The sequence below is a fragment of the Tripterygium wilfordii genome, chromosome 14, assembly GCF_013401445.1.
Source record: "Tripterygium wilfordii isolate XIE 37 chromosome 14, ASM1340144v1, whole genome shotgun sequence".
In the NCBI taxonomy this organism is placed as follows: Eukaryota; Viridiplantae; Streptophyta; class Magnoliopsida; order Celastrales; family Celastraceae; genus Tripterygium; species Tripterygium wilfordii.
The window spans coordinates 707,532-729,229 of NC_052245.1; the positions used below are offsets into that span (position 1 = coordinate 707,532).

A 21,698-nucleotide genomic window follows, 5' to 3' on the forward strand; every position below is an offset into this window, starting at 1 on the left:
AAATGCTCATTGCTCACAATAAATTGATGATAGAGAGGCGTAGATGTGAGGTTGAATTAGTGTGAATACATTCATGTTCATTAGTCATTCAATGAGGATTGAGGGCAAAACAAGAACTTGGTCTTCATGAAAATAGAAATAAGGTTTGTGAAGTTGTTTTTGATATTGTGACATGTTCATGTTGCCCTAAGGTCTATTACTTTAAATGACTTGAAAATTTTATTGTATCTTATTCTTGACAATAGTAAAAACGACATTTTGTGAATGTAGCCTACGTTAGCTGAACCACAATAAAATCTCGTGTCTTTTATTTCTTGTTCTTTAATTTTCTCCTATTTGCTGTCAATTGGGAAGGTCTATTCCTAAAAGTTTTCATATGCTAGTCTCGGAGAAGTGGACTTGAGAGATTGACATGGGATCCTTTTTTAGTTTGGCAGTTGTAGCTCTAATCCTTGCAATTGAAATATGCTAATAAAAATTATGTAACTTCTTTGATTACAATTATGACATAAACGAACAGTCAAACTATATGTAGAGCCCCATCCTGGCAAGTCTAGTCTGATTGCAGCCATGGCTAATTACCTTAACTGTGATATCTATGATTTGAACCTCATGGGGCGTATTCTAATTTGGAATTGAGGAAGATAATATTATTTTTGGCCACCAACAATAAGCCTTTGAGATAAGCCAGAACTCTAGGCGTTTATATGGATTTAATTAAACCATTGTTGCAAGTTATCTCATGATAGTAGAAATTCAGAGTAATAACAACATATCGTGATCACTAAACTGAGATTGCTAAATAATTCTGCAATCAGACAACAAAACTCTTACCATTTTTTCTTCAAACTGAATCTTCTCCATTTCTTGCTTCTTGGGTTCCATTGATTGCAGCTTCATCTACGATCTCTTCAGCTTCCAAGTTCTTCTTAAGCAGCTTCACTAATCCGTCCAGTGCAATATCAGCATCTTCGCTCTTCATCAATTCCTCAGCGACTTGCGCTGGAGTGATCTTCACATTTCCTAGTAAACATTCAATCTCACTGTATAGCTGATGATAGTCGGTAATTTCCAAGTAACTGGAAGCCAACATTTTGAATCCTTCGAATGTGCAATAAGACATGTGAATGTGCATGTCCATCCGTCCCGGACGCAACAATGCAGGGTCCAGCTTCTCCTTATTGTTTGTGGTAAATACTATGATTCTCTCATCTCCACAGCTTGACCACAGTCCATCTATGAAGTTCAATAGCCCTGATAATGTCAACTAAAAACACCAAACAGAAGAAATTCAGTCCTAGGTATCATTACAAAACCCTACTTGTGGATGCATATTTTGCATCCAAGGTACTATGTGGATTTTCCTACCCTTCCCTCGCAGATTTATTTCAGAATAATATCATGTCTCCCCTACTCCTACCAAACTTCAAAAAGTTAGAGGTTTTTTTTTTTTTTTTTTGATGAACCAAGGTTGGAGGATGTGGGTTCTAAGTGGGGAGGCGGGATAATTTTCTGAAATAAATCCGGTAGGAGAGCGCAGGAACGCCTGTAGAAGGAAATACGCATCCACACTACTATAATGAACAAATAACAGGGGAAGCAAAACAGAGCAAAAAATTAAGCAGAAAGTGAAGGAGATATACTAACATGGAAGCGGTTGTGTTTCTTTTGATCGTCCCCGTTTTGCTTATTTTGTCGTTCCGGAAAATCCACGCTGCAATCAATATCTTCAATCACGAGAATGGATCGATTCCCAGTTGCCAGCAACAATCTCCTCAGTTCGGAATCGCCCATTACATTCCCAAGCTGCAAATCATAAACATCAAACTTAAGATAATTAGCCATAGCAGCTACCAAGCTTGATTTACCAGTCCCTGGAGGCCCATACAACAAGTAACCACGCTTCCATGCCCTGCCCACTCTCTTATAGAACTTCTTCCTCTTTATAAACCTGTCCAGGTCCCTTATTACTGCATTCTTTAGGTCAGGCTCCATAGCTAATGTCTCAAACGTTGATGGGTGTTCGAGATTGATTGAATCCCATCTGACATTTCCATACATTTTGGAGTCACTAAGAGTGTACATTTTCAAGACCCTCTCTTCCTCTTTAAGTGCATTTGACTTCTCAAGCACAAATGGGATGTAAGAATCCAACACTTTTGCCTTGTGTTTCTTCACAAAATTCAGCTCGAACCATTTCTGCTGCTCTGAACTTCCACGTCGTTCATTATTTTTCTCTACTTCTTTGCAGATAAATCTCCACACAAGCTCAATCCCTTCAAAGTTATCAACAATCTTTTCACCCTTCTCAAGCCGCAATTTCAAGCCTTTCTCTTTGGGTGTCTTGTAAATCTTGATCCTCTCATTAGAAAGATTGATTTTGGTGCCCAAGAATATCTCTGCTGCTTTATAGAGTTGGTTATTAGAGATCCCATCTTCCTCTTCAATAACCAGAGTGAGATCCTTTGAGCGAATCTTGAAAAGGTAGCAGAAGACAGAGAAGAGGTAGTCTCTAACAGGGCGTGGTATGAGCTCATTGATCATGGATCGGAAGAGCATCATAGAAGCAGTAAGGGAGGCATAAGCAGAGAACAGAGAAGATGGTGAAGGCATTTCTTTGACAGAAAACATGGCTGAAAATCTGAACTCTCAAATTGGTATCAGAAGTTTATGAAGAACCCAATATATTGGTGTTGAATCCGAAGAGCCGTGTATGGCTAAACAATGAATAAAGAGTGCATTGAAGGTCTTGGTCTCTCTTACACTATTGGTTTGCTTTGCTTTTTAATAATGTGTGGACTGTGTAGTGCTAGACTCAACCCACTCTGTTCACATGATGTCACCAAGTTTTCTTCTTTCGTGAAACTTTCGTCGAATTTGCAGAGAGAACCATGACCAGAGCCTTCCTGTTTTCGTCAATCTCTGATATTTACATGTACAAACTCGATTTCACCAAGTTTTCTTCTTTTGTAAAACGAGTCGAACAAATTCGGTTATCCATATCACACAGAATTTGTCATCCCTAATTTTTTTTTCTTTATTAAACGGAAAAGGGAGGTTTCAAACCCTGATGAATAGGGTGGTACACACCATTTTATCACTCCAACTAATAGCTTGTATGTTATCATCCCTGATTTTAATTACAAACTCTGTTTATTTTTTTAATTTATTAAATAAATTGGACGGTGAAGACCACTGGAGTGACTTCTATTGCAGTGCAGGGGTCCTCGTCCGCAGAGGATTGCTGAGGGAATGTTAGGTGAAGCAGACCTATCTTTGAATTAAAAATAACACGACAATGGAGTCTGAGTCACCAAGATCTCACTTTTTACAAGTCTTTTTGTGCACTGGTTGTGGTTACCAAGTACCAAGACAATTAAACTAATTAGTGGAATGGAAAGTCATTACTTATTATTAATTTGTTGACAAATTTGCCACTGAAAAGATCTGAATCATTGAATAAAATAAATGTTTTTTTTGTCATAAAAAAGTAATTTCCTACTCTTATTAAGCATCAAAACACCTCTGGCTTTTCAGGCTGAAAACTACAATTCATTAAGTTCTTGTCAATATTCATTGTAAACTTACATGAAATATGAGCAGGTGATGTGACATGTGTCTCTGTTATCTGTTCTATCCAATTGAGGTTTGGAGACAATGATCTTTGATAGCCAGATAGGTCCATAACGATTAGTGCATGCCTTAGTAAATGTTAGGGTGTGGAGTTGTCAATATGTGATGATCAAGAACCAACTTGATCATCACATATTAGTAGTAGTTTGGGCTAGTCCGACCAATTAGATTCGACTCACAAAGATTCACGGACTAGACTTTTCAAATGGCACAAAAGCCAAACGGGTTGATGTCCAAATTTGTGTCAATAAAGTAATAAAAACAATAGGACTCTGATCAAGAACCAACTTGGGGAGCTTTTGTCTCATGCCACGTCGAAAGGTTGTAAGCATGTGCTTGGTCTTGCTAGAAAGGCAGTACCAAATACTAATATAATCTACAAAGTGGCGTCAAAAGGAACGACTTTTCCTTTTTGTTCCCATGACCAGATCAAGGGAAAAAAAGATGCCTCATCAACCAAATATTTGCACTGATAATTGTTGTTTGGATTTGGGGATTGTTCCGTATCATCTACTGTTTCTGTAGTATCATCTGATTCTGCATGGACAAGAGTTCGTTGCCTTGGAGAAGTAATTAAAATATACGCATGGGACTTGGAGAATCTTCCTTGCGACTCGAAAGAATCAGCAAGATTGAAGCCCAAAATCCAAGCACGAAAGCAGCTGAGATGAACCCAAAAACAGAGCGCACTAAAGGTGTTTGATAAAATGCTTCAGTGAACCTTCTCAAAGAAAAGATAGGGACATCACGTCCGTCTGGGAGGAAGAAGACAAATAGCAATTACAATTCGACACCTACGCACCCTGTGCGAGCACATGACTTGTCCATCAAGGTTAGAATCTGACGTGCACCTTTCTTTTTTGACCTTTTATTAACTATTTGTAATAGATTTACCTAACTTGGACACGCTGTCATGTTAACGTTAATCCCACTTGCACACCTGCAAATCAGTCCTCTAGTAGAACCCACTTACTTTTCAAAGCGTTCTGTTAAGACCAGAAAAAAAACACTTGGAGGTGGTTGTAGTTTTTACTGTACTATTAAAAGAGTTGGTGTGCTTGGTCTCGAAGCTCTCTTTCTAGTAGTCAAGAGCCAAAGACATTCAGATTATTTACCTGGAGCGGAGACGCCCTTTTTATATGAAAATGAGTAGTTTAATTTGCTAGATAGGAGAAGATTTCTTTCCCCCTGATTCTCAGTAGGATATCGGGAGGGTGAATCTCTTCTTTCTTCATTTTCTAATAGAAGTTTGACTCTTTTAGGATTCTCGATTCTCTTTAGTGTTCAGTCATCCAGGTTGTTCCCCAACTCTGCTTTCAGTCTCTCTCTCTCTCTCTCTCTCTCTCTCTTTCCATCCCACTCTCATAGGAATTTGAGGAATATATGGTTTACTACAAGACAGAAAATTCTGGAGTAAAAACTGAATTTCTTACATCAGACAACATACATATGATATGCATACATCACACAAGCTAGTATTAGTGTCTTATTGCTGCTATCCTTTTACTCTTTTAGAGCACAGACTTCTTCACCATGCACACATTCAATTCAAATACAATATAAAAACCAAACATTTGACTTCTCACGCGACCTTGACCAAACACGCACGCCCAAAAATAGCGCACACTATTATAGTACTTATTACATGAAGAGAAGTCCCCTTTAAACACAAAGCAATAGTGTTTGACTCCCATGTCTTGATGCCTATCTTCCTCCTTCTAAGGGCTTTAAGGTTACGGGCAAGCCACTCCTCAGCCTTGGAACAAATGCCTTCTTCTCTAGGCTGGGATCTGGATCATCTACCGTCCATCTAAACATTAAGAGCAATTTGAGATACTGTTAAGACAAGTTGAAAATTAACACATAAATTAATTGCGAAGCAGCCGTGAGCTCACCTGTATCCAGTAGTTAGCCGGTGTAAGAAGACCAACATAGCCACTTTTGCCAAATTCATTCCTATGCATGTCCGAGGTCCTGATCCGAATGGTATTAAACTGTATGGTTTTTGTATTTCCTGTATGCAATGCAGGAGTAGACAGTTATGGACAAGTTACTATACCTACACTTGAGACAGAGGATGTCCTGTTGAGGCAAAACATCAGATTGAAACCAGAAAAATTAAGATGAGATCAAAGATTATTATTATTACATCAAATCTCAATGGATTGAATTGTGTAGGATCCTTGTATAATTCTGGGTCGTAGTGTATGTACGAAGCATCGATGTTTAGGCGCCACCCTTTCTTTATTTCAAAACCTGCACCAATAATCTTACTGCCAGAACTTGCGAGAAAGAAGAAAAAGCATAAACAGTTTCAGTGAAGCTTCTAAGAGCAGTGCAACTTGCCTTCGATTGTGCAGTCTTCAAGGGCAACACGAGGATACCATAGAACAACGTTGGCCATTCTCAGTGTTTCTTTGACAACCTGTTAAGTTAAAAGCCATTAATTGGAGGCTTGTTCCTCAGTTCCTCATCTTAGTTAGCTACATGTTTTCGTGTGTTGTGGTTCGAATTGTTTACCTTCACACCATAGGACATGCTTTTAACATCTTCCATGGAAAGTGAGTACCCCCGTGCCTTGTTCTGTGATATGTGCAGTTGTTCTTCCTGCGTTTAAAGACGGCTTAACTAATTCACTTCTTTTTATCATTATTTGAGTTAGAAGAACAAGATCTAGTGGAAAGTGAATAATATATATGTGAACTCACCCTGAGCTTGTCCTGGACTTCTCTATTGTCATCAAGAAACTTGACACACCACATTAGAGTAGCTGCAGTGGTGGTCTGTCCTGCAAGTAACATTGTTAGAATGTTATCCATGATTTCCGAGTCATCGAGTTTCTCATCAGATGGGTATGAATCTCTTGATAACATGGACTGCAAGAAGTCGTCCTGACACTCCATACCACTCCTCCTTCGGTCAATTATCTCTCTAAACCTTTCCATTAACCTGTCTCGTGCCTGTTATAATATCCAATTTTCTTTTAGAAAACAATACTACGATTGAAGATTAAGAATTTTAGTATGATGAAGCTTTGTTTCTTACCTTGATGCCTTTGTAGTATCTGGTTCCAGGAATCATTAAAGGGAAGGATAACAAGGCATCAGACACACACTTAGAGTCTCTATCAATCTGTCTCAACAAGTTCTCATCCATGATGCCCATCAGCATGTTACAGATTGCATCAAATGTCAACTGCATATCAGAAATTTTTTGGACAGATTAATTACTGATTGCTAGACTATGCTGTTAGACTTTAGAGGATCTTGTGTGCATGTGAAGGCATATGTAAACACTAGACTGCATAAGAGTTCATTACCTTCATACAAAACTCGAGCATCGAAAAGCTTTTCCCGTTCTCTTCCAACTTCTTCAACCTTTGAACCAGCATATTGTCAAATTCCTCAACAAATCTATGCAAAGAATTCATGGAGAAAGGATCGGAGAGAAGACGCCTAATCCTTTTGTGGCTCTCAGCAGGTGCAGAAAATAAGCTTTTCTTCCCAACAAAATCTCCCATTGGTTTTACAAATTCTTTTTTGAACAGCCCAAATTCATTGGTCAGTATCCTTTTTGCTCCCTCTGTACTTGGGACAAACACATGTATCTTGCCTAAGATCCTTGTCTTGAACCACAGTCCATACCTGGTTTATCAACATGAAGCAATGATATCATGATTTTGATATAGAAGAATAAGAGAATAATGACTAACCATAATCGTCGGAGTCTGACGAATTCATAGGTTCCTTTGGTGCTGTTGGAGGCTGAAAGGAAGGAAAATATTTCACCAAAGAAAGGCAAACCCAGTTGCCCGGGGATGGAGATGTCCCGTCTCTCCCTTAATCTCACATCTTTTGAGACTAAGAGTACTGTGACTCCTAAAGAAACAACTGCAACCAAGATGAAGCCATAGTATGCATTTATAAACAAGAAAAGCTCTTCCTTGCACAGATTCATCATGTCTGTTCACTGCTTAAGAGGTTGGAAGATTAAACACTTCTTCTTATATTACTACGTTAGAGCAGTAGTGAACGACTAATGTGACAAGATGAGCCCGGCATGAGATTATTTTAAACAATAAGAAAGCATCTGTAGGAGAGTATGCTTTGGCACAAACATACCAAGATCCATCATTGTTAAAGACAAGTTCTACACTACATATGTTAATGTTAATTCATTTGATATTGATTGATTGATTGATTATGACAATATGAGACATTCCAGCGAATCATAAAGTAGCAGAAGATTAAGCTATGAAGCTATGTTTTGGTCTTATTATGCAAAGAATATTACTAACTGAAGCATTTACTTGTGTTCGATGATAGCAGCTAGGAAAAAAGAAGAAGAGACAGACTGGCTAGTGGACGTAGCCAGGTCCATGTGAATTGTTGCAGACGAGACCCAGAATCCCAGATTGTAATTAGAGCAGGCTGTTAATGTATTTGTCCACATCCGACCTGCAATGAAATCTTCGTGTATGAATAAGGGTTTAGCAATGTATGAAAATGTATGGATTTGGAAAATACTTGATTTCATTACTCTTGTGGTTATACACTGAGTTTTGGATCAATTTACTTTATTGTCAAATTGAAAAATTTATGTACTCATGGACATGACGGTCCGAGTCAATACGAAAGGGCAGGAGACCACCGATTCTCGTAGTTTCACAGAATAACTGAGTTTTGGGTTTACTACGCTGGCCCATACCATATTACTTTCTTGGGCTAGAGCCTGGTTGGGCCCAAGTTTGATATTATTCACTTGTTTGATAAGGGCAAGTTTTAGGCCCAAGGTCTAGTTGGGCATTATTCAGTAATAAAAGGCTACTGCTTGTCTGCTTCTACTTAAACCGTTCAGAATGGGCTAAAGCAGAAAGCCCAAAATCAATTGCTTGACCCGATTAATCGGGCGGAGCTTGCTGTTGCTGCCCTGTTTGGGCCTTCAAGGCTTTAGCCCACGAAGAGAAAACGGTATGAGCGAAGTTGTAAAACCCAAACTCACATGGACCTGCCTCCACAAGCCAGTCTGTCATTTTTATTTTTTAGTTTGTTATTGGCGAACACTAGTAAGTTCTTCTCTTAGAAATATTCTCTGCATGATAAAACCCAAAAATAGCTTAGGATTTGTTTGATAGACAATTTTGACAATAACATTTATGCTAGCATTAAAGGTCCATTTGATAGACAATATTTACAATAACATATATGCCAACATTAACATATATATATATATGTCGCGTACAACTTGTCTTTTACAATTATGGATCTTGGTATATTTGTGCCAAAGCATCCTCCCCTAAAGATGCTATCTTATTGTTTAAATAATCTCATGCGTGGCTCATCTTGTCACATTAGTCGTTCACTAGTAACTCTAACGTTGTTTTCAAGAAGTGCTCAATCTTCAAACCTCTTAAACAGTGAAGTAGTGAACAGACATGATGAATCTGTGCAAGGAAGAGCTTTTCTTCTCAAGGAGTTGTTTCTTTTAAGTCTCAAAAGATCTGAGATTAAGGGGGAGAGATGACATCCCCATCCTGGGGCAACTAGGATATTACCTTTCTTTGGTGTCTTTTGGGTCGTAGTGTATATATGTAGCCTCGATGTCTTTTGGGTCATCGTGCGCCTATACATCGCTGCTACTTATATATACTACAACCCAGAGTTATACAGAGATTTAAGATCTTACACAATTCAATCCATCAAGATTTGTTGTAATAATAATCTCTGATCTCATCTTATTTTTTCTTGTTTTGTCTCAACAAGACATCCTCTGTCTCAAGTATAGGTATAGTAACTTCTCTATGACTGTCTACTCCTGCATTGCATACAGGAAATACAAAAACCATACAGTTTAATCCCATTCGGATCAGGACCTACCTCGGACATGCATAGCAATGAATTTGGCAAAAGTAGCTATGTTGGTCTTCTTACACCGGCCAACTAGTGGATACAAGTGAGTTTATAGTAATACCAATTTCATTATTTTTGAACTCTCTAATGATAGTTCACTTTGCGCTGGATGTTTAGATGGGCGATAGATGATCCAGATCCGAGCCAAGAGAAGAATGCACATATTCCAAGGCTGAGGAGGGGCTTGCCCATAACCTTAAATCCGCTAAAGGGAGGAAGATAGGGATGAAAACAAGGGGCTCACCCATAATCTTAAAGCTGCTAAAGGGAGGAAGATAGGGATGAAGACAAGGGACTCACCCATAATCTTAAAGCCGCTAAAGAGAGGAATATAGGGATGAGGACAAGGACTCACCATTGCTTTGTCTTAACGTAGGGATAACTGCCTGAGACACTGAAATGCTCGGGCAAGAGAATGTGCAATACTGTTCGGATGAGGAAAGATGTATCATATCATCTACTTAAGAAAGGAATCCTTTTCAACTAATTGCCTACTATAGGTAGCAAGAAAATTTCCAAAATCAAGCAGTATTATATATGCACTGACACTCCTTTTGAGTAGTATTATTCACTTAGTAATGCACAGTTCACATAATCAACTTCTTGCAAACCCTAGTTACACAACTCAGAAGTTTCTCAAAATCACGATACTGAACTGTAAACCATTAGTCCTCACTTTTTATGACATGAAGAGAGGAGAGAGAGATTATAAACACTCACCAAAAAAAAGCTTCAACAAATGGACGGATTTGAAGTTCACTTGATGGAAATTGATTTGTATTGCTGCGTTGTGCTTTTTATAGCTTGTTCGACTGGCAGCCTCTCCATACTTGATGCACCATAGAACCCATGAACTCCCTTGGTTCTCTTCAGTATGAATTCTGCCTCCCCATGACCAGATATAGGACCTGCAAATAGTATCAGAAAAGCAGTTGTACTTTTTCAGCAGACCACTATGCAAACAGATACCATTGTAACTAAACACCAGTTGCAAACAAATGGGAAAAAATTGAAATGGTTTAGAGGTTTAAAGATGACCAGTGAAAGTATCTGCGCTCAACTGTGAGAACAAACGAGTCTCCTACTTACCTCCATGGCAGAGCACAATAACATTTGGATTGATATTATGGGCAGCATCTGCAATAGCTTGTACACGCAGCACACTTTCCTCCAATGAAACAGCAGTTTTTGCACCTATAGAGCCTGATGTAGTAAGCCCCATATGGGCCACAATGATATCAGCTCCAGCTTTTGCCATTTCCCTAGCTTCATTTTGGTTAAAAGCGTAAGGAGTTGTTAACAGACCCATCCTATGAGCCTTTTCAATCATCTGGACCTCCACACTGTAACAGGAAAAGCAAGTAAAGGCAATGACAGGCATAAGCAAAGTCTACAGAGAGAAAATGTACAGTATATCATTTGAAAGACCTACCCATATCCCATCCCTGTCTCCTCAAGATTCTGCCTAAAATTGCCATCAAACAACCCAACAGTTGGAAAGTTTTGCACTCCACAGAATCCAATTGCCTCCAACTGCTTTAGAAAGTAGCCCATCAGGCGAAATGGATCAGTTGCACATACTCCAGCAAGAACTGGTACCTTCTTCACCACCTAGACATTTTTTGCAATGGTTTTCATGGTCAATTACTTGAAACTACAGTTCTTAATTTTTGGATTATTGGATTTATGAAGTCAGATTGTGATCATAAGCATTATTAGAACAAGAAAGCAGTTGGAAACATACTGGCAGTACTTCATTAGCCATCTCTAGCACTATAGCATTGGCATCAGCAAAAGGCAACAACCCTGCTAAAGAACCCCTACCGGCCATGCGAAAACGTCCTGAGTTGTACACAACTATTAGATCAACACCACCAGCTTCTTCAAATTTCGCAGATATTCCAGTCCCTGCACCGGCCCCTATTATGGGTAATCCTTTATCAATTTGATCCCTCAGTTGCTGCAATATTGTTTGAGTTCTTGTCAATGTCTCTGTTTCAAACAACGTTGTTTACTGGTTAGTTTTGTACAAAAATTGGAAAATGCGGCTGTAGAAATAATTTTTGCTGCTAGTTGTAGAACTTCTGACAAATAAGCTGTTTGCGCAGGATATTCAAAAGTAATACCAGCAGGAGAAAAAAATTCACTTTAAAATAAAAGAAAGGTCTCTAATTTATATAGAGCCATCAATGAATACAGGTAGTTTCCAGATCGTTAGTCCTGCTTGTGAGTGGCACCATGTCATACAAGATAAACTTAACAAGTTAATTAACTCTAAGTTAGTTAAAGAAATCTTCAAGACCTGGTTTAGCATCGGGGAAATTTGCAGGGCTGTAACAAATGCTCTGATGGCTCAGAAGATTCATATCTGAAGCACGATCATCAGAAGGGCCTTGATTGGCTGCGCTAGAATCATTATGGGGAGGTGTGGAAGGAGTAGCATTCTTCGTACTAATTTCTAAAAATGAGTCAACCAGCGCATCTGCGAACTCCAGGTCATTGATGTGATAAGGATACAAAGTTACCTATTATTACAAAGCTTTATAAAGTAAATTAATAGCACAGCATGACCTAAAAGGCTAAAATAATCAGAAAAGGGCTGAATATGGGATACAAAAAAATGCCGTACCTGTCGATTTTCATTTGTCTGTATAAGCTTCTGTAGTTCATTTAGAAGAATGCCAGTAGACTCAGCATCATGAAAGGGCTTCCCTGGTGCATCCAAAGCAGAAACACCCTTTTGCGGTAGGCAAACACGTATATTTGATGATGCCTTATTCAGTTTGTCAGCTATGAAGGCAGCAAATTTCTTATTTTCATGTACTGTGGTTCGCACAAGTGAAACCTGCAAACCGCAGACATTGAGTAACTATGGACTTGAACCAGGCAGTGAGATTCAAAAATGGGCTAACTACATTTTTTCACACAGACAAATTCATATCAGATGCCAAAAAAGTAGTTCACATCAAATAAACAACAAAAGCTAGCAAAACCCAAATATGAACAAGGATAGTATCAAAAGTAACTTCTTACCTGCTCATTATGTACATGAATTTTTCTTTTCTGAAACTCAGAAGGTACGGTGTCCTTAGCTCCAAAGTTTACCATATCCAAGGCCCCCACACTCAGAACTAAAGGAATCTTTTTTTCTACAATGGCATCAAACCGAGAACTATCACATGCCATAACACCCCCAACTACATAATCCGCAACTTCTGTTGTTGTAATGTCCAAAACACCCTAATGGAAATCAAAACAGAAAAAAGTGAACCAAAGAATGAAGATATATATAATAGTAGAACCATACCAATTACTGTACTTATGCTCGTTGCCTGAACCACAAGATCACACTGCACTGATGTAAAAAATCAAGCAATAATTATAGTGACTCCGCCATATTTAAGGAGGAAAACTTCAATGGATATTGATCAAGCCTAAGCATTTGAAAGCAAATCAATGGAGGAGAGGAGTACCTGTATAAATCCCTCTTGAACAAGAGATTCCATAGCCCTACCTCCCACTCCTGTTGCATGGAAAACCATGGTCTCAAAGCCTTCTTTATGCAATTTATCTTTGACAGCATTTACACATGGTGTGGTAACTCCAAACATGGTTAAACCAACAGTAAGTTTTTCATTAGTCTTAGTAGAATTTTTGGACCTCACAAGCCTCTCCGTTACCATTCCAGCAAAAGCAGCTCCAGCATTTGATAACACAACCCTACTTACACTATTAATCCCACAAACATCAACCACTGACGGAAACAATACTAAATCAGATGTCCCAACGTAAGGTTCAGTTTGCCCACTTGCTACAGTAGAGACAATTACCTTAGGCACTCCAAGGGGAAGGCATCTGAAAGCAGAGGAAATCAAAGATGTGCCCCCACTTCCTCCAAGGCCAATAACTCCGACAAGCACATCATTCTTCTGAGCTTCTTGTAGCAAATGTTTGAGTGCTTCGCTCATTATTGCAACAGCTTTACCTCTATCATCTGGAAGCGAACTTGGGATTTTCCCAATTGATCCAAAATAGCTGAAAAGAACATCCTTCCTTGGTACCAATGTAAAATCTGACAAACTTTCAATCTCATCGGTTTGTGCCGTAGAAACATCAACCACCACAACTTGTACCTGACATTTCGATTGGAGAAAGAAAAATTAAATTAGAAGCTAACATTGGAATGTTCAGATCTTAGACGCAGTGATCTCCAACATAGTCAATAGGTCACGTTTGGCAACAAAAGCGAAGATTGAAAGAAATAACGTCTGCTTAACAAAGAGTAAATGTAAAGAGTGCCTGTGAATTGGAAAAGTTGTTGAGACTGGATCGAACAGACTCCGCCAAGAATCGGAGCTCGTCGAGTTTCGTATCAGCCGTGCCAACGCAGAAAACTCGGGGCGATTTATCAGAAAACTCGGCCATGGAGTGTTGGATTGGAATAGGAATCGCGCAGAAACTCGGGGCCTGGCGTACAAAATGCGACGGCTTTTGTCGTATACAGTTAGTTTGTCACGTCTGAGAAGCTCCCAACTCCCAGTCGGTACACCAAGCATGAAAAAAGCTTACGATCTGAGTCGTAATGACACCTGGCATCTATCACCGTCAGCGGGGTAATAAAATACCTGGCACGGTGGCACCTACATGTGTAAATTGTAATTAAAGCGGCCCGTTAAAGTTTGTGGGCCTAACGGTTTTTGAATAAACGTTTACGCTGGCTGATTGTTTAAATGGGCCGACCTGTGTCGAATTGGAGAATTCTGGGCCTGGGCTATCTTCTGCGCTGACATTGAGCTCCACGTTTTTTCTTCATTGGAAGAGAAAGCAGAGTCCCAACACCCAGCGCTTAAGCATATTTGCCTGCTCTATTGCGGTTGGCGCCCACGTCAACTTCAATCTTGCTATCAACTCCCACAATGGACAAGAAGACGGCATGGACTCAAAAATTTGCTGTCAAACAGATAAACTCTTTCGGATATGTACGTTTGTGACAAAATTGAAGACAGCGACTTCATTAATTATGTTTTATATTAACAAGGACAGCTATCACTATTAGTATTTAGCCTAGAAAACATGTTTTCGATGAATGAGTGGGGCGTAACGAATGTACTTGGCCCACATGTAGATATTATCTTCTCTGGGCTTCGGTTCTCTGATGATATATCGGGTTATCCTCAATGCTTTATTTATACACGTCTTTAATGTGAGAGTAGTTGAGCTTTGTTTTAAAACACTCGAATTGGTTATATCATATCAATGCGAGATTTTTAGTATTGACAGCATGCTTACAAAGAGTATAATTACATAACCATATGGCGAAACTGCTCATTGGTTTCTTGTCAGATAAATTCACATGATTTTCCATAGAATTTCCTCCGATTACATTTGTTGACTGGCTGCACAAGAAGCAGTTCCGGGAGCAGTGGAATGAATTGGGTTCTTCAGATTAATTTCTAAAAAGGAGTCAACCAAGGCATCTGCGAACTCAGGATCATTGATGTGATAAGGAAACACCTTCACCTATTACCATAACACAAAAGTTTTATAAACCAAACCATGCATTCAATTGTATTCAAAGAAAGATTGAAACTGGAATATATATATATAGAGCTAGGCAGTGTGGTACCTGTCGATCTTCGTTCGTCTGTACTAGCGTTTGTAGTTCTTCTATTAGAGTACCAGTAGCCTCAGGATCATAAAATGCCTTCCCTGGTGTATCCATGGCAGAAACACCCTTTTGAGGCAGGCAAACACATACTTTTGATGATGATTTGTTCAATTTGTCAGCTATAAAGGCTGCAAATTTCTTGTTTTCCTCTGCTGTCGTCCGCATTGCTGAAATCTGCTGATTATGTATATAAATATTTCTGTCCTGAAACTTAGAAGGTATGGTGTCCTTACTTCCAAGGGTTACCATATCCAAGGCTCCTGCGCTTAATACTAAAGGGATCTTCTTCTCTATGATTGCGTCGAAACGAGAACTATCGCAGGCCATAATACCTCCAACAATGTGATCTGCAACTTCTGTTGTTGTAATGTCCAATACCCCCTAAACAAATTCGAAGCAGAAGAAGAGTCAATCGATTGTGATCAGACCAAATAGAATTAAAGAAAACGCGTGTGTTGTGTGAGAGAAGTTATAAACTCAGTTGGGTTATGCAAATTCGATATTCCAATGTGGCTTATTAGTAATGAGTATTGACACTACCTGTATAAATCCCTCCTTGACAAGAGACTCCATAGCCCTGCCTCCTACTCCAGTGGCATGAAAAACCAAGGTCTCATAACCCAGTTTGTGCAATTTCTCTTTAACTGCATTTACACATGGAGTTGTAACTCCAAACATGGTTAGACCAACACTAAGTTTTTCCTCAACATTCGGAGAATCTCCGGTCAACCTGTCAAGCCTCTGAGCCACCATTCCAGCAAAAGCAGCTCCAGCATTTGATAAAACAACCTTACTCACACTATTAATCCCACACACATCCACCACTGATGGAAATAGTATCAAATCCGATGTACCGATGTATGGTTCAGTTCGACCACTGGCAACCGTAGAGACGATGATCTTAGGGACACCGAGGGGAAGAGATCTGAAAGCAGATGATATCAAAGATGTGCCTCCACTGCCTCCTATGCCAATTACTCCACCAAGAATTTCATGATCCTTTTGAGCTTCTTCTTGAAGAAAATGTTTGAGTGCTTTGCTCATTATCGCAACAGCTTCACCTCTATCTGCTGGAAGTTCAGATGGTGATTGCGCGGTTGATTGAAAATAGCTAGTAAGGAGATCCCTCCTTGGTATCATTGTAGAAAAAACCAAATTCTCATCCTTCTCAGCATTCTGACCTGCAGAAACATCAATAGCTACAACTTGCACCTGCAATTTTCCAGCAGAACAAAATTCTGAGTCCATCCATGTCCTTTAAATCTTTTAGTATTCTCATACTTAATCGATGTAAGTTAATACTGGATGCGTTGTAAGAATTCACGCTGATAGGAAGGGTGAGTTGATAACAGTCTGAACTGTAACATACCCTGGTATATATTCATCAAGATGAAGAAGAAAATAAAAAACACACCTTGTTACTGAAAAAACTGTTAAGACTGGATTGAACAGAGTTGGCCAGAAATAGGAGCTCCTCAAGCTTTGTATCAGCCGTGCCGACACAGAAAACTCTGGGAATATTCACTGGAAAATGGGCCATGAAAATGGAATTGGCAATTCTCACAAACCAAACTGATCAAGAAGTGCTGTGGATGAAACAGCAATGCGTGGTAAGCAGTGGATAACAACCTAGTAAATGAGCCTTGCCGTTAACCACGGTAAGTCCGTCACGAGTGGCCCAGTGGGCCTGCCAATTTTCTTTAAAAACAAAATTTGACGCCGATGCGTAAATTTTTTAGATTATTTTCATTGAAATAATATTTTTGACAACCAATTATGTGTGATCGTGTTAAGACTTTTATTATCTCAAATCAGATTGACACAACCCAACCGAATGACATATTGTTAGGTGTAAAATACCCCTCTTTTTTTGGGCTTAAAGTTGTATTTTTCTGGGTTGATTAGTGCAAAATACTACCCACATTGGTGTTTTTATGCACAGGCACTGACGGAGACTAAATTCATTACTGGATAGAAATTGTAACATGTTTTGCAACTTATCGTGGCCGTAGAACGCGAGAATCAGTCTGCACATTTAAGTTGCTAATGTGGCAAATACAGCTGGGCCAACTTAGGGTTTTAAAGCTATATAAAAGGGCTCATGTGCTGGAGACGAGGACGCTGCAGTGGGTGAAAACAGAAACCTAATTTGGATAAAGAGTGACGACAAAAAGGAGGAGAGGAGACACATCAAGCTTCGACAAATCTCAATTCTCCCATTGATTCGAATATTGTTAATGAGTATCTTTATGGTTTTTATTATGACTATGTGTAGCTAAACTCTTTTCTAGCTAGGGTTTGGTAATTCTTCTACCATAAACCTTGTGCACAGATTTAATTGACAATCAGACTAAGTTTAATTCTTTGTTCTCTGGATTGATTGTTTATTTCCTATTGTTATGCATGCCTGATCAACATCATAATTTTAGGAATTGTTAGTTAAACATATTCGGCTGACCATGACCCGGTGTTTAACGAAGTAACAAGAACTTGCGTAAGATCCAAGTTTTGGGAACATAGGATATAATTGATTGGGTAATAGACCATTATCCTAGATTGTGCAATTGTCGATTTCCTAGTGCTTATGCTTGTCTTAGGAAACTCTTAGGATAGACCAACCAAGACTCCTTTGATAAGAAAAGATCTTGCAACTGGACCAAAGTCAGGATCGTTGTTTAGGGAAATCCAATTGACTGCAGCTGGACCAAGGCCTTTCAATTGACATTGTTAGACTTTTAAATTGTGTGATTGCATATTAATCTGTGTGCACAGGTAGAGGTAGTTGGCAAGCCAAACCCAAGCTAGTTTTCATCCATTGATATTAGTCCTATTTTATTGTTAGTTAATATTAGAAGCATCTGAATTTAATTTACACTATTGTTAGTAGTTATAGTTGGTAATTAATACAGTCCTCGTGGATTCGACCCCATTCACTATTATACTGTCAGTTGGCACGTACACTTGCGAGTGGGATAAACCCATCGGTATTGAGTTGCAAGTATTTCTTGCAATAAAAAGTATCGATCACATATGAGTAAAGGTCAAGCATTTCTCACGTAATTAACGTGTTTTTCCTGAGTACTATGGAGACGACCTAGGAAAACAAATATATGTGTGTGTGGGAGTAGACAATATATGTTGATGTATTTGGGCTAGGATTTATAATGAATTCAAAGTTGAACCAATTACGTTAGGACAAATAACAAATAGCAACTTAACCATGGTTTGATAACCCTCATGGCTGCTCAACTTAATCTGACTTGTTCAAATAATGAAGACAGCTTTCCAGCATTATATATCAACCAATATTTCTATTACGATCGATCATCATCATCGTCCCTTGAAATTCAGTTTATTTTTGCACTATTCTTATTCCAGTTTCTTTAATTAGTCAATGTAAAATACTAAAATGTCATATTGGAGAATCATGTTTGCCTCTCCACAACGACTGGCCCCCAATTGATGATAATCGACAGATCTCTCTATCTATCAGTATATATTGTGGACAATGAACTGGCGTAATTTCGAGTTCAAGTTTTTCTTTTTAGACAAAAAAAAAAAAAAAAGATGAGACGTGACGATCATTTTATCACGAGATCTAGACTTCTGTGGTTCCTATTTAGCACTTGATTATCAGCAAAATTTGGTTGATTAGCTGAAGCAAACTAATCAATTACAAACTTCAAGGATTGGATCTCTTGGGCCGAACAGTAACATTATTGATTGGGCTCATAATATCGGCCCATATGAATGACGGATTGGGCAGGGGCTGTGATCGAAATGGGCCGCCTCATATTCGGGCATTTGTCTTTTTCCGTTTCATTCTTCATTTCTTCTGGCCGGGCTTCTTTTGGGCCTCTTTGTTTTGGGGAGCAGGAGAAGTGAGAAGGCCCAATACTCACCGCTTCAGGGCTTCAGCATACTTGTCTAACGAAAATGACTTATATCCCTAACATTTTTGTCCATAACCGGCCGTAATAGTATTATGTTATCTAATTATATTGAATTTCGTTATTACATTGTCTAATTACATTGACTTGCATTATTACGTTGTCTAATTACATTAACTTTCGCTATTACGTTGTCTAATTACATGTTATGACTTATTATGACTGAATTTGTTAGGAATACGTAGCGCTTCCGCTTGTCTAATCACAAAAACTAGATTTCTAGATTAATTATCGATAATTCTTTTAGGTCATGGGCCCACACGACTTTGTTATTCTTGTACTGTCGTCACTCAGTTGGATTATGTCAATACGATGTAGAATAAATTTTTAGAACACTTCAGAAAAAATTTGAACAACTTGTGTGCTGGTGTAGTTGTATTTTATTCATATGATATAATAATGTAGAAATGATTAATATTAAACGGGAATCTTAATTAAGGCTTTGCAGATTCAACTCATGAATTTGTCTTCTTAATTTAGTTGTTTTGATTTGGACGGATATATATAGCGGTTCTCTTATGCGGTACGAATTTATGGTTTTATTTTACGGTTTCAAATTAAGGTCGTTCGATCAATCCGACGGTTTGAGCAACTCTCTTGTCTCTCTCCTTCACTTCTCTCTCTCGTTAACATCTCTCGATCATCAACGTGATTTCCCACCTCCTCTCAATCGAACTCCCAAATCGCCTCCCAAGACGACCACCTCCGACTGACGCCACCTGCCAAGAAGATCACCTCTGACCACCCCCTCTCAATCGAACTCATTGTGTTCTATCAATGGAGTCTTCACCACATCACGATTTTGAGATCCGTTAGCAGTAAACCTTATCTCTGTTTTCACAATCACGATTTGGGACGGAATCGACCCATTTGAGAAAAATAAATTCGATTTGGGAAGGACAAGGTTGGATTTTGTCAAATCCAAAAATCAACAAAAATCAAGATGATTTTTTGTCAAAGAGGAGAACGTTGGATTTGATGCTCATTTTCTCAATTGGGTCGCCAACTTCGCTTAGTTTGACACTTAAATGTTGAAGCTAGGTGCAGTTTTTGGTTTTGATTCTTATCCCACAAGCTTTGAGGCCAAGGAAGAGTCAGATTGGTAATTTCACTAGGCTTGGAGGCCTTGGATTTGGGCTTCGGGGATGTTGATTTAGGGCTTCCCATTGACCTAATGGAGATGGTCTTCTTGTTGAGTGTCGTTGATCGGAGGTTGTCTTCTGTCGAAGGTGGTCGTCGGTCGGAGATGATCAAGCACAGAAAGAGGCGATGGAGGTGGGAACGAGAGAGAAGTGAACGAGAGTGTGGAGAAAGAAGGAAATTTGTGTCAACCATACGATTCATCTAACGGTCTTTAATTGATACTGTAACTTAATACCGCAATTTGATGCCGCATAAGATAACCGCTGTGTATATATATGTAAATATATATATAATCTATTAGCTTCCATACAAATGATTGGTAGGTATATATATAAAATCTATTAGCTTCCAGACAAATGACTGGTAGGTATCTAATTATCTATGTACACCAAGACTGGTTTATAATTCTCACATGCGGAGGTCTCCGCCTGCAGACGTCCGCAACCTTGTGGTTGTAATAAACCTTGGTTATAAAAAATAAAAAATAAACCTTAAAACAGTGCGGTCACCGGCCACATTGTGAGGTCCTGACATGCCCCTTGATGCCGTAAACAACTATGTCACGCATTTCCGTAGGAGAGAAGGAATACACACATATATATTTGTTCCATATATAGAGTCATATATATATATGGCTACAATTTTAATGTTTATAGTTTGGTACTTGCCTAATAGGTCGTTACGTATAAAATAACATGCTTCACAGTTCACGCAAGGAAACCATGTCATATGTGTGTTTATATTATATATATATATGAAGCTTTATGAAAGATTGTACATGTTGTAAACTCAGCAAAAATGTATATATATACCGGACCAGGCATGGGCGGATACCTTCCATCCATGATTCATGAACACAAGGCCACTGACTTTGAGTCAAATAAAACTCTCTACTAGCTAATCACGTGGGAGAGGGTCCTCTCAGGCTCTGATGTAATTAACGTACGTAAGTGATTTGACTTTTAATAATTAATAATGACTCACTTATGGGGATTAATTATACTTACTTGAGTTGGTTAGTACTTGTGCCACGTAATTAGCAGATTATTATAATACCACCCATTCGTAATCAAATAAACCTTAATATTTGTAAATTTCTAGACAATTACATAGTCGATAGCTACTTCTGCTATGCTTATGGTCAATGTTTATAACTTATCTAATTATTACAAAAGCAAAAAACCAAATTAAATGACAAAATCAGCTTATCACCACAAAATTAGGCCAAGCTTGCCAATCACATCCACACATAACTAATATACACTTTTTTTTTTGTTATGCAAGCGAGGTGGGGGAATCGAATTTGGATAAAAAAAGTCGAGCATATGCTCAATCAATTCGGCTAAGAAGTTGTTGACATATAACTAACGTAAACGCTGATTGGTTCTGGACATA

General features: G+C 38.7%; 4 protein-coding genes and 1 long non-coding RNA gene across 6 annotated transcripts; 1 reads left to right on the forward strand and 4 right to left on the reverse strand.

Annotated features, from left to right (window-relative positions):
• Positions 1–653: 653 nt before the first annotated feature.
• LOC120015768 (AAA-ATPase At5g17760-like) lies at positions 654–2,794 on the reverse strand. The gene is made up of 2 exons (XM_038868318.1): positions 1,648–2,794; positions 654–1,267 (listed from the first exon to the last, which is right to left on the reverse strand). The coding sequence occupies exons 1-2, from the start codon at positions 2,629–2,631 to the stop codon at positions 845–847; spliced, it is 1,407 nt and encodes a 468-aa protein (XP_038724246.1). The 5' UTR covers positions 2,632–2,794; the 3' UTR covers positions 654–844.
• A 1,160-nt stretch (positions 2,795–3,954) lies between these two features.
• On the forward strand, positions 3,955–8,269 carry LOC120014804. Its single transcript, XR_005471635.1, has 2 exons — positions 3,955–4,465; positions 7,962–8,269. It is a non-coding gene; the product is annotated as an uncharacterized LOC120014804 (long non-coding RNA).
• LOC120014803 (abscisic acid 8'-hydroxylase 3-like) lies at positions 5,084–7,966 on the reverse strand. The gene is made up of 9 exons (XM_038866872.1): positions 7,346–7,966; positions 6,953–7,277; positions 6,679–6,828; positions 6,342–6,593; positions 6,154–6,240; positions 5,980–6,058; positions 5,783–5,889; positions 5,529–5,647; positions 5,084–5,443 (listed from the first exon to the last, which is right to left on the reverse strand). Exons 1-9 carry the CDS (start codon positions 7,591–7,593, stop codon positions 5,338–5,340), a joined length of 1,473 nt encoding a protein of 490 aa, XP_038722800.1. The 5' UTR covers positions 7,594–7,966; the 3' UTR covers positions 5,084–5,337.
• A 1,785-nt stretch (positions 8,270–10,054) lies between the features above and the next one.
• On the reverse strand, positions 10,055–14,121 carry LOC120015279 (toMV susceptible protein tm-1(GCR26)). 2 transcript variants are annotated; one of them, XM_038867627.1, is made up of 9 exons: positions 13,842–14,121; positions 13,016–13,675; positions 12,576–12,782; positions 12,172–12,387; positions 11,845–12,067; positions 11,287–11,534; positions 10,975–11,153; positions 10,632–10,885; positions 10,055–10,450 (listed from the first exon to the last, which is right to left on the reverse strand). In XM_038867627.1, exons 1-9 carry the CDS (start codon positions 13,965–13,967, stop codon positions 10,299–10,301), a joined length of 2,265 nt encoding a protein of 754 aa, XP_038723555.1. In that variant the 5' UTR covers positions 13,968–14,121; the 3' UTR covers positions 10,055–10,298. The 2 variants fall into 2 exon arrangements, with proteins under 2 accessions (XP_038723555.1, XP_038723556.1); XM_038867628.1 differs by having other exon boundaries at positions 13,373–13,675; positions 13,842–14,120.
• A 669-nt stretch (positions 14,122–14,790) lies between these two features.
• Positions 14,791–16,790, reverse strand: LOC120015280 (toMV susceptible protein tm-1(GCR26)-like). The gene is made up of 4 exons (XM_038867629.1): positions 16,625–16,790; positions 15,751–16,422; positions 15,169–15,591; positions 14,791–15,062 (listed from the first exon to the last, which is right to left on the reverse strand). Exons 1-4 carry the CDS (start codon positions 16,748–16,750, stop codon positions 14,922–14,924), a joined length of 1,362 nt encoding a protein of 453 aa, XP_038723557.1. The 5' UTR covers positions 16,751–16,790; the 3' UTR covers positions 14,791–14,921.
• Between the last annotated feature and the right edge of the window lie 4,908 nt (positions 16,791–21,698).

Coding starts and splice junctions, on each gene's coding strand:
- LOC120015768 (XM_038868318.1), bottom strand. CDS start 2,631: ATGTTTTCTGTCAAAGAAATGCCTTCACCATCTTCTCTGTTCTCTGCT. Junction 1,268..1,647: donor AGAAACACAACCGCTTCCAT/GTTAGTATATCT, acceptor TGGTGTTTTTAG/TTGACATTATCAGGGCTATT.
- LOC120014803 (XM_038866872.1), bottom strand. CDS start 7,593: ATGATGAATCTGTGCAAGGAAGAGCTTTTCTTGTTTATAAATGCATAC. Junction 6,829..6,952: donor TGCTCGAGTTTTGTATGAAG/GTAATGAACTCT, acceptor TCTGATATGCAG/TTGACATTTGATGCAATCTG. Junction 6,594..6,678: donor GATACTACAAAGGCATCAAG/GTAAGAAACAAA, acceptor ATATTATAACAG/GCACGAGACAGGTTAATGGA.
- LOC120015279 (XM_038867627.1), bottom strand. CDS start 13,967: ATGGCCGAGTTTTCTGATAAATCGCCCCGAGTTTTCTGCGTTGGCACG. Junction 11,535..11,844: donor TTTCCCCGATGCTAAACCAG/GTCTTGAAGATT, acceptor TGTTTGAAACAG/AGACATTGACAAGAACTCAA. Junction 11,154..11,286: donor TGGCTAATGAAGTACTGCCA/GTATGTTTCCAA, acceptor AAAAATGTCTAG/GTGGTGAAGAAGGTACCAGT.
- LOC120015280 (XM_038867629.1), bottom strand. CDS start 16,750: ATGGCCCATTTTCCAGTGAATATTCCCAGAGTTTTCTGTGTCGGCACG. Junction 16,423..16,624: donor ACAGTTTTTTCAGTAACAAG/GTGTGTTTTTTA, acceptor GGAAAATTGCAG/GTGCAAGTTGTAGCTATTGA. Junction 15,063..15,168: donor AGACGAACGAAGATCGACAG/GTACCACACTGC, acceptor TTATGGTAATAG/GTGAAGGTGTTTCCTTATCA.